This window comes from Spermophilus citellus, assembly GCF_964194105.1.
Source record: "Spermophilus citellus genome assembly, chromosome: 1".
Classification (NCBI taxonomy): Eukaryota; Metazoa; Chordata; class Mammalia; order Rodentia; family Sciuridae; genus Spermophilus; species Spermophilus citellus.
In genome coordinates, this window is record NC_138182.1 from 267126641 (window position 1) to 267138649 (window position 12009).

At 38.5% G+C, this 12009-nt stretch overlaps 1 protein-coding gene across 2 annotated transcripts in view; it reads right to left on the reverse strand.

Moving 5' to 3' along the window:
- The window catches only part of AGXT2 (alanine--glyoxylate aminotransferase 2), a gene marked incomplete at both ends in the record, with an annotated part of 43367 nt that overhangs the window by 21646 nt on the left and 9712 nt on the right, over positions 1-12009 (reverse strand). For both annotated transcript variants that reach the window (XM_081302405.1, XM_081302404.1), the window contains 4 exons: positions 7617-7710; positions 8347-8440; positions 9594-9688; positions 10915-11038. In XM_081302405.1, the coding sequence (XP_081158531.1) occupies positions 7617-7710; positions 8347-8440; positions 9594-9688; positions 10915-11038 (407 nt within the window). The remainder of the gene's footprint in view (positions 1-7616; positions 7711-8346; positions 8441-9593; positions 9689-10914; positions 11039-12009) is intronic.

Genomic DNA, 12009 nt, shown 5'->3' on the forward strand with positions numbered 1-12009 from the left:
AATGATAAAAGAAGGAAGGAAAAATCCTACATCACATGGAAAATGAACAATATGTTATTGAATGATCAATGGGTTATAGAAGACATAAAGGAGGAGATGAAAAAATTCTTAGAATCAAATGATAACACAGACACAACATACCGGAATCTATGGGACACAATGAAAGCAGTTTTAAGAGGGAAATTCATTTCTTGGAGTTCTTACCTCAAAAAAAGAAAAAACCAACAAATAAATGAACTCACGCAACACCTCAAAAACCTAGAAAAGGAAGAGCAAAACAACAGCAAATGTAGTAGAAGACAAGAAATAATTAAAATTAGAGCAGAAGTCAACGAAATTGAAACAAAAGAAACCATTGAAAAAATTGATAAAACTAAAAGTTGGTTCTTTGAAAAAATAAATAAGATAGACAAGACCTTAGCCATGCTAACGAAAAGAAGAAGAGAGAGAACTCAAATTACTAACATACGGGATGAAAAAGGCAATATCACAACAGACACTACAGAAATACAGAAGATAATTAGAAAGTATTTTGAAACCCTATTTCCAATAAGAAGATAATGAAGATATCGATAAATTTCTTAAGGCATATGATTTGCCCAGATTGAGACAGGAAGACACACACAATTTAAACAGACCAATAACAAAAGAAGAAATAGAAGAAGCCATCAAAAGACTACCAACCAAGAAAAGCCCTGGACCGGATGGGTATACAGCGGAGTTCTACAAAACCTTCAAAGAAGAATTAATACCAATACTTTTCAAGCTATTTCAAGAAATAGAAAAAGAAGGAGCTCTTCCAAATTCATTCTATGAGGCCAACATCACTTTGATCCCAAAACCAGACAAAGATACTTCAAAGAAAGAAAACTACAGACCAATATCTCTAATGAACTTGGATGCAAAAATTCTCAATAAAATTCTGGTGAATCGAATACAAAAACATATCAGAAAACTTGTGCACCATGATCAAGTAGGATTCATTCCTGGGATGCAAGGATGGTTCAATATACGGAAATCAATAAATGCTATTCACCACATCAATAGACTTAAAGACAAGAACCACATGATCATCTCGATGGATGCAGAAAAAAGCATTTGACAAAGTACAGCATCCCTTTATGTTCAAAACACTAGAAAAAGTAGGGATAACAGGAACTTACCTCAACATTGTAAAAGCTATATATGCTAAACCTCAGGCTAGCATCATCCTAAACGGAGAAAAACTGAAGGCATTTCCTCTAAAATCTGGAACAATACAGGGATGCCCTCTATCACCACTTCTATTCAATTTAGTTCTCAAAGTACTAGCCAGAGCAATTAGAAAGACAAAAGAAATTAAAGGCATAAAAATAGGAAAAGAAGAAATTAAACTATCGCTATTTGCGGATGACATGATAATATACTTAACAGACCCAAAAGAGTCTACAAAGAAGCTGCTAGAGTTAATAAATGAATTCAGCAAAGTGGCAGGTTATAAAATCAACAAGCATAAATCAAAGGCATTCCTGTATATCAGCAACAAAACCTCTGAAATGGAAATAAGGAAAACCACTCCATTCACAATATCCTCAAAGAAAATAAGATACTTGGGAATCAACCTAACAAAAGAGGTGAAAGATTTATACAATGAAAACTACAGAACCCTAAAGAGAGAGATAGAAGAAGATCTCAGAAGATGGAAAAATGTACCCTGTTCATGGATAGGCAGAACTAACATCATCAAAATGGCGATATTACCCAAAGTTCTCTACAGGTTTAATGCGATGCCAATCAAAATCCCAACGGCATTTCTTGTAGAAATAGACAAAGCAATCATGAAATTCATATGGAAAAACAAAAGACCCAGAATAGCAAAAGCAATTCTAAGCAGGAAGTGTGAATCTGGAGGTATAGCAATACCAGAGGTCAAATTGTACTACAAAGCAATAGTAACAAAAACAGCATGGTACTGGTACCAAAACAGGCAGGTGGACCAATGGTACAGAATAGAAGACACAGAGACTAATCCACAAAGTTACAACTATCTTATATTTGATAAAGGGGCTAAAAGCATGCAATGGAGGAAGGATAGCATCTTCAACAAATGGTGCTGGGAAAATTGGAAATCCATATGCAACAAAATGAAATTGAATCCCTTTCTCTCACCATCCACAAAAATTAACTCAAAATGGATCAGGGAGCTAGATATCAAATCAGAGACACTGCGTCTGATAGAAGAAAAAGTTGGCTACGATCTACATATTGTGGGGTCGGGCTCCAAATTCCTTAATAGGACACCCATAGCCCAAGAGTTAACAACAAGAATAAACAAATGGGACTTACTTAAACTAAAAAGTTTTTTTCTCAGCAAGAGAAACAATAAAAGAGGTAAATAGAGAGCCTACATCCTGGGAACAAATTTTTACCCCCCACACCTCCGATAGAGCCCTAATATCCAGAATGTACAAAGAACTCAAAAAATTAAACAATAAGATAGCAAATAACCCAATTAACAAATGGGCCAAGGACCTGAACAGACACTTCTCAGAGGAGGACATACAATCAATCAACAAGTACATGAAAAAATGCTCACCATCTCTAGCAATCAGAGAAATGCAAATCAAAACCACCCTAAGATACCATCTCACTCCAGTAAGATTGGCAGCCACTATGAAGTCAAACAACAACAAGTGCTGGCGAGGATGTGGGGAAAAGGGTACACTTGTACACTGCTGGTGGGGCTGAAAAATGGTGAGGCCAATTTGGAAAGCAGTATGGAGATTCCTGGGAAAGCTGGGAATGGATCCACCATTTGACCCAGCTATCGCACTTCTCGGACTATTCCCTGAGGACCTTAAAAAAGCGCTCTATAGGGATACGGCTGCATCAATGATTATAGCGGCACAATTCACAATAGCTAGACTGTGGAACCAATCTAGATGCCCCTCAATAGATGAATGGATAAAAAAATGTGGCATCTATACACAATGGAGTATTATGCAGCACTAAGAAATGACAAAATCATAGAATTTGCAGGGAAATGGATGGCATTAGAGCAGATTATGCTAAGCGAAGCTAGCCAAGCCCTAAAAAACAAATGCCAAATGTCTGCTTTGATATAAAGAGAACAACTAAGAACAGAACAAGAAGGAAGAGCATGAGGAAAAGACTACAGTAAACAAAGACGAATGGGGGGAGAGAAACGGAGAGAGAAGGGAAAGCACATGGAAATAGTAGGAGACCTTCAATGATACATAAAATTATAAGAGGTTATGAGGGGCAAGGGGGAGGGAAAAAAAGGGAGAGAATTGAACAACAGCAGGGGAGGTAGAGAGGGAAGATGGGAGGGGAGGGGAGGGGAGGGGGGATAGTAGGGGATAGGAAAGGTAGCAGAATACAACAGTCACTAATATGGCATTATGTAAAAATGTGAATATGTAACAGATGTGATTCTGCAATCTGTATTTGGGGTGAAAATGGGAGTTCAAAACACAATTTGAGTCAAATGTATGAAAGATGATATATCATGAGCTATGTAATGCTTTAAATAATCAATTTAAAAAAAAGGAATATCTCATGGAGTATATTATACAGGTAGGTGGGAACATTTTAATCATTCTTTAGACTCATTTTATCTTTCATTTTTATTTTTTAAAAATAACCTTGATAGAAGAGAAAATAAGCTCTCCTGAATAAAGAATTTTCCTTTCTCCAAGTAAGAACTTGGTCTTGATGTGATTCCCCCCCGCCCCCCCACCCCCCGCCAAAAAGTGTAGAAAAGAGTAATCTCTGAGTTCCCAGTTTTGCTAGTTTTAGTTAATTACAGGTGTACTTTGGCTAGTAGAATATTTATTTCTTGGCTTATGTTTAAATAGGTTTAAAAGTAATGTACTTGAGTTTAGTTGTATAAAATTAAATAGGTTTTTGTATAAATAGGAACTTTGTCATAGGTGAGTTCAGAATATTATATATATAATAAGAAATATTTTACTTGTATTAATCAAGTAATATTTGATTTTCAGAGATTTCTGAGAATTCTTACTTTTTTGAATCATGCTATACAGAGGGAGTGTTTTCATACTTTATCCTGGATTTTCATTTGATTTTACCTGGAGCTAACTCAGGCTATCATATTACTACCAGCAGTGGTTTTCCACCCAACCTAAATGTCTAAAAAAGTAATCATATTTACATTTCCACCCTGCTTAAAGATGCTCAACATATTCCTGATGGGCATGACGGATGTTTCACTAGCTGTAAATTTCACCACATAGATAGGCATGAAATCCTGTGGGTGGGAGAGAACTTGAGAAGGGAGAAGACTGTCTAGGAGGGTTGCCCAAGCTTTAGAAGCCACCATCAGTATGTCGTCCCAGAAGGTGGGGACAACTAAGGGAACCGGTAAGGTGAGAGAGGAAGCCTTCTACTCTGGAATACCAAGGTTCTAGCTCAATTGCATCTGTATGTGACTAAACATTCAGAATTTTTATGCATACTTTTAGTTTTGTCTTAGCACCACAGCATCTCTGTGGTCAGCAGGAGGAATGCAGAGGGAGATGTAGATGGGGTGGGAGCCTCAGACCCTTGACAAAGAAAGCAGACTGAGTGTGTACAGGGGCATCAACACCTACCATTTACCACTTGCAGCCTGTCTCCTGATGGCTAGAGATATGGAAGACAAACTGCCAGCAATCCTCATCAAATGAAACCATGAATACATTGTGTTCTTCAGCTCTTCATTAAAAAGTGGGAAAAACACCACCTGACCTCAGACATCTTTTTAGGGTACATGTGCTATTTGGGAAAGGTTGACTGAGAGAGCTACCTGATATCTTTGGTTAGATGGAGGTTGGAGGTTGGGGGTGTGAGAAAGGAGAAAAGGATATCAAATTTAAAAAGTAGATTATTTTTGGCCCCACTTATGTCATTTTTGATGAGAGAAGAAGGGGACAAATAAATCTATGCTGAAATTCCTTTTTTTTTTCTTTAGGAAAGGAAAACAGAGTTTTCCTTTGGGTGTTTTGGATAACCCAAAGGATGGATCAGACATATGTTCAAAATACATAATTTGGAGATTTAACGAGCCCAGAGAAATCAGCAAAATCAACTCCAAAAGCTTAAATTTGGGGAAACTCATACAAGGGAAAGTTTTGCTTGAACTTATGCTAGACATTTCATGATCCACCCACACATTCAGTGATGAAAGGGGTCATCTACTGTGTTCATCTCTTTATTTCACACTTGCTTCATTGGTTCATTGCTGTAGCTCTAGGTCAGGCCACCTCTGGAGAGACTTGGTGCATTGGTGTCTCCATGACAACATCAAGGAGATGTGGCTTCTCTGCTGGATACAGCAGAGTGGCTGTGGGAGAGTCTATTTTAGTTGGTGGTACAGAAGGAGTTAAGCAGAGTCAGAAACCAAGAAAGAACAACAATTTTTAAGAAAAAGGAAGGTTTCCTTCCAAAAGGAGAATAAAATGATTAATATTAGGTTCAGGACATTGAACCTGCCGTGTGTGATGAGAGATGAATTTCATCCCGGGTTACATCTGAAAGTTGGGGCTTTGGAATAAACCTCTGGAGAGAAAAAAAAAATCCTGGGGAGATAGAGTAAGAGAATGAAATCTACCACATAAAATCTACACTAGGTTCATGGAATGGCCCCTTATAAGCTGGGATTTGATGACTTAAACATCGCAGGTGTAAGTCTCTACCATAGCTGGCTCCTGTATGCATCCAGTGAACAAAGAGAAACTGAGAACTGGAACCGTCTATACTCAGAGCACTTATATGTTGGGATGCATCTGTGAATACACCAGTTTGAAAACAAAGACCAAAACTTCTTGGGTTCTAAAGGCCCTAGAAGAGGGCATTTTGTATTTCAATCCTGTTTAAATATATGTGATCTGTCTTGTCCCTTGAAGATGAGTTAAAAAAGAAAAACTGACTTCAGATACACCAGAAACAGCTCAGAGAAGCAAAAATGTACACCTGTCACTATAATTTAGTCTCTAAATGCCACCAAAGAGATGACTATGGTGGCCTGGCGTTTTCAAGCTGGTCTAGGGTAGAGCAGAAATGCTCAAAAAGGGAGGATGCAGGGAAGGAGAGAGATAGGAAGGCAGGGTAGGGAAGGAGGGAAGTGGCTGGCTCTTGAAGCTCTGTCTACTGGACTCTGCAGGTGGCTGTGCAAACAGACCTAGGTCTGTGCATTGCATCAAACTGATTTCATTTCTTTGTGCCATACAGATGCTATATACATGCCTGGCTTTACTTGTTAAAGCAAGTAAAATTTAAATTTAAGTTGCTATTCATCACCTTCCTTTATAGAAAACTTTATATGCCTCAATCTCATGAAGTGCTGTGTTTGGAGCAGAGGGATAAGGTATGGCAAAGAAAGAGAAAACTGATGCAAAAGATGAAGATTTTGCTCATAGCTGGACATGGCAGTATTGGGAGTGGAATCTATGACTCCTAATTCAATGCATCTCCTTAAGACATCTCCTCAATTATGGTTGGAACAGGAAATGTTTTTCAGCTTAGGTTCACCTTGCTGGCACATTAGTGTGAATGAGTGTGGTCATAGGGGTTGGGAGCACTGGCTTTGGGATCAGAAGAGCTGACCTAGCCTATCCTTTTAAATCCTAGCTTTCCTACTTCCTACCTGTGGATCTTGGTTTCCTCATCTTTAAAATGGTGAGTTTGGGTGGTAGCTTTAAACTTCCTTGTGGTTTTAAGCTCTGTGATCACAACATCTTATCTTGTTCCAGTGCTCATTCTTTCATCCTTCTTCTTCCCTTTTGCCATTACCCATAGGAATTCTAAGGTGACTGGGAGGCTTCCTTCTTGAAGACTTCCACCTTGCATTCTTCCTCTCAACCCAGTGACTCATACCATTCCATTGAGGATCATTTGGCTGGAGTAATTAGTTTTTTTCCTCCAGCACTACTTAGAAGCAGCTATTGGAAATATACCAGTGATAAATCTGAGTCAGGATTTGCTGACCAGCAAAGAGCAGGTGATGCTTCCATGTGTCCTCTCTTCAGATTAACCATAAGTAAAGAATAAAAATATAAATGTGATTAGTAACTCAATGTTTTCCTTGTGAGGATGCCTTTAAAACTTTTGCAAGAGGCATCTGCAGTCTTCAGGAATTGCCTCATGTTTTGACAGATTCTCTCACTTTGCCTGGCACTCTGGGTCCCTGGAGAACTTGATTGGAGTTTTGAGATTACCCAAAGTATACCTTTCCCTCCTCCTTTTTCCTTTAAAAGTTGGTAAATAATCCTGCTGCCTTGTTTTCTTTTAAAATTGATACCAGAGTTATTGCTAACAGAGGTAATTTTTAATTAAGTTTAATTAAGTGCCAGGTGGTAATCTACTTTAAAGTGTAGCTCTGATAGCATGAGATGCTTTTCCTACATTTTCCAGATGGTAAGGTCGTGGTAGGCATGAGAAGCGTGCATTCAACAAGGTGTCACTGGTTACTTTTTAGTTTTGTTTCCTTTGCTTTTTCCTTTCCCATTCCCATTTCTCTAAACTTGATTGCTCACTCAGGGACTGTTTTGCCCTTCTCCAAGCTCCTTGTCCCTCCTGTCCCTCCATTCCATCCCTTCCTTCCCGCCCAAATGGACCTGGTACACAGCTGCATTTCCTAATTGTTTGTGCTGGAGAATCTCGACAGTGGCTTCCTCCCCAAGGACCACGGAAAACATCTGGGCACATTGTCTGTAAATGACAAAAGAAGGATTTTGGTAAAACACGAACACAAGACAGCCAATTTGGAGGAGTAGATGGTTGCAATCAAGGCAAGAGGGCTTCTTAATTTGATATTGAAATTTCTTCCTCACTTCTTCCTTACTAAGGATGAAAATCTAATATTATGCTTTGAAGAGATTTTTTTTTTCTTGGAAATCACTCATGTGGGCACTCTACAAGGAAAACTGATTACAATGTCAGTCTAGAAACAACTTTCTCAAGGGTTTGGTGGATAAGGGCATCCCAAAGAATAAGGATAATTAGGTATCTGATTATGATGCTGGAAAGACAGGTACAGCATGTGAGAACAGAGGGTTAGAACAGTGACAATGACAGAAATTTTGTGTATTCAAGGTTCTCTGGGCTTTGAATTTACTTGATTGTACTTACAAGCTACATAAATTTTAAAAACTCTGTCATTAATTATTACTCAGACTCTGAAGCCCTTTTTAAATTTTTCCCAAATTGTCTTAAATTCAATTAAGGCAAATTGAGCCTCTGATTAATGACTGACTTTTTATTAGTTTAATATGAAGATCAGGAAAAAATATGATCAATTATCCACATCAATCCTTACAGGAACAAATTAAAAATTTCGGGACTCACCGATCGACAACCCATCCCACTGGAGAGTCCTGTCTTGTAAGCCACTACGTTTGTCATACCTAGGGTGTAAGGACTGCATCCATGGTAGGCTCCTCTGTAAAATACAAGGGGAGAATTGGATCAAGTTCCCTTCTCTTTGGTTGCTAGCCTAGTCAGAACAAAAGAAAAAAATCTATGAGAGTAACAGAGATAAACAAGAACAACACAAGCATTCAAATCTGATGACTCCTATTCTTTAAAGCCTATGTCAGGTGAAGGAATTTATTTATCTTTTTGACTGGTGTCATGGATTTGGAATTGTGGAAGGAATTTTGAAGACCATCTGTTCAAGAACCCTAACTCTAGGACCTTCCCCACTCTATTATGCTAAAGGATTGAAACGTGGCTTTTAGCAACATGCCAGAAATTCTATGTTCAACAAGGGCTAGTCATCTTGGGAAGACAAATACTTGTTTCCATGATGAAAGGATGGCTTTCTATCTTTGGAGAATCCTCTAAGTGACTTATAACCAGCCTTCTTGGCATATAAAAAACACAGGTTTTGTGCCTTTTGAGCCTGACCTGGTCATATTTAGTATAAATCATTCTAATATATTTTGACAATTTCTGAAGTCAAAATCACCCTTAAATAAAGTTTTAAGACTACTGGCGAGAATGGTCACATACTTCAAAGAGGAGACACAGTTTGTACTAAATCATGGTAACACCATGACTTCTTCAAATAGATCATATTTATTTAGATATGGATATCTTGGCTGTTATTTTGGTAAAACATCACAGTTCTTTAGTGCCATATTGCTTTGACAACAAACATTTCATTTTGCTTGTGATAGCTACATGTGAGTTTTCTATGGTATTTGTAGTATTGCATGTGCAATACTACACATATAAAGGACATATAAAGTCTTCTTTGAATTTGGACAGACAGGTTAAAATGGGACTATTTCTTCATTCCATCAACTTTTACTGTGAAGTATTTCCATGTGTTATGCCAACCTTTTGAGTCTGTTTAAATGTTCTAAGGCAGGACGTTGTAAACAAAAATATTAGTTTTCTATTATTTTAATAAATCTTATTTTTCTATTATTTTAATGCTAACACACTCCTCAAGTCTTCCCCTCAAATTTAACACTGGAAAGTCACCCCTAGAAAAACTCCTCTCCTGTTTCCATGCAACAATTTAGAGACAGATTTAGTATTGGGATAAGTCAACGTTTCTAAAATTAAATATTCTGAGGTATGATTACCTGAAAGAAATGATGTCTGTGTTGTTGGAGTGTGCCCTCGCCATCAGCATGGCCAAGTCATTGGCCTCTGAGCCACTGTTCACCAAGAAAATGACCTGGAGGGGAAAGGAAGACACCTGTCTTCATGTTTTAATTTAGCTCCCTATTGTTCAATTCATTCAAAATTGCTAAAGACTGTGCAGTCTCTGATTGTTAAGGAGAGTTCCCTTCAGATCAGGTTGGGTTAACTAGCAGTCCTATTATTTAACTTCACTGAGCAGCTGTCAAGTGCTAGAAATACAAAAATGGCTGAAAGGTTGTCTCAGCTGTGGAACATTCTGAACTTTTGTTGACTTTGATGATCTGTAAACTAAGTTGGCGAGACCTTCTGAGGGGCCACAATGGTTAGTGGCTGGGTGTACCGAAGGATGAAATCTTTCAGCTTCTGAAGATAACACACCTCATCTGTTTCTGAAGGCTGGAATGGGATAGGATTCCTGAACCTGCAATTCCAGGGGTTGTCCCGGATCAACTCTGTTGCGTGTGTGGATGTTGAAAAAACAAGTGAACAAACAAATAATCAAAGACAGCTCAGCTTGGATAAAAGAAGAGGGAGAACTGAAGGGAATTGGGTCCTCCAGACTTGAGATGGGGAGGCATGTGTGCATGACTTTGCAGACTACCCTGCTTCTACTCTTCCATGAACATCTTGGTTTGATTGCCATCACCTCATGTTTCTTTGTCTATTCTAGATTAATACAGTGGAGTATCTAGATATAGACACCTAGGTTCCTCATATGTATAAGTTATTTAATAACTAAATGCAAATCTTGGCCAACATTTTTTTTACATCTCAAGTCAGCCTAAAATTCAGCCATTTCAAATGCAGAAAACTATCACATTTATCGAAATACAGACCAATGGCATTTATATAAAATGACTCTACTCCTTGCAAAAGAAGGAGGTGAATAACTTTGCTAAAGGACTAAGGAGCAAAGAGATGAAAAGTTCTTAAGGACATAGATGAGAATGTCAGGAGGACTGGGGCTCCTGGGAAATGATTTCTGCAAAGATGGGTTAAGTAGAGCATCCAAAGACAGACTGAGGCTCAGAGGGGGTGTAAGTTAACATTGGATTGTTTCACCAGGAATTCATATGGAATAGTTCTATAGAACTATAACTTTGGATCTCTCTTCTATTTGATTGCTTTCAGATATGGCTATCAGCTCACCCTGACAGATAATTAATGCACAGAACAAATTCCCTTCTCATGTTCTGGCTTCCTTGAACAGATCCTTTGGGCTTTCAAGACTCCTAGCCCTTTAAGATGGAAGCACCATACCTTAAGAGGCTCAGGAAGAAGTGCGGAAAGCTGCTCTGCGTATGTGTGCATTGGAGGGTGAAAGAAGACAGAACTCGTGTGCCACAGGCGGCCGAGCTGCTTTTGTGCAGCAGCATTCACCTTCCTAGAATCACAGGAGAGCAGAGTTACCCACACTGCCACTAGGTGTGTCCTTCCAGCACATAATGGCCACTGAACCCAGACTGATGGCTGTTCTGGGGATTTCAAGAGGCAGATTTCATCCACACACAAGAAAAATGTTTAACCACTAGAGCTGTCTGATAAGGAGATGTGTCGCCTCAGTAGGTAATGAACTCCTTCCTGAGATAAGTGTTAGGGGAGATTCCATGAGTGTCTGTTATGGATTTTAGGAAATAAATTCCTAGTTTAGGAGGGAGTTCAGGCTTAGAATTTCTTCTGTGTTTTCTCATTAACTTTCCTTTGAACAGGTTGGAAAATAGAGCTGACTGGTGTCTTCCCATTTTGTTTTCATAAAGAGTTATGGATCTATTAAGCACAATATGCAAGATAGACACTTTGTCCTTCAAAGGAGATTCCGGCACCAGTGTCTGAGCAGTGGTCAGTGTTGATGAACCTTTTTTAAAAATACTTTTTTAGTTGTAGATGGACAAAATGCCTTTATTTTACTTATTTAATTTTTATGTGGTGCTGAGGATCGAACTCAGTGCCTCATATGTGTTAGGCAAGTACTCTGCCACTGAGCCATAATCCTAGCACCCTTGATGAATATTTTTAATGATTAAAACACATTCTCTGAAGTCCAGGCTAATCTTAGAGTCAGAAGGTTCCTATTGGTGGACAGTAGGAACTAGTAGACATGTGAAGCTCCTCTTGGAAGGCCTTTGAAAGGCAGGCCAAGTGTTTTTCAATTTAATCTAAAGGACAACAATTGCTAAAGTTTGTTTCACAACAATTCTGTTTGTTAATATCTATTGTACACACACACACAAATCAGTTTAGTGGCTCAGTAATTTTGAGACATAACACACTAAATGGATTTCTTTTCCATGGGATATGTTAATACCCTTAATAGGCTAATGTACAATGGTTTTCTCCAGAGGAGAGAGAGTTTGA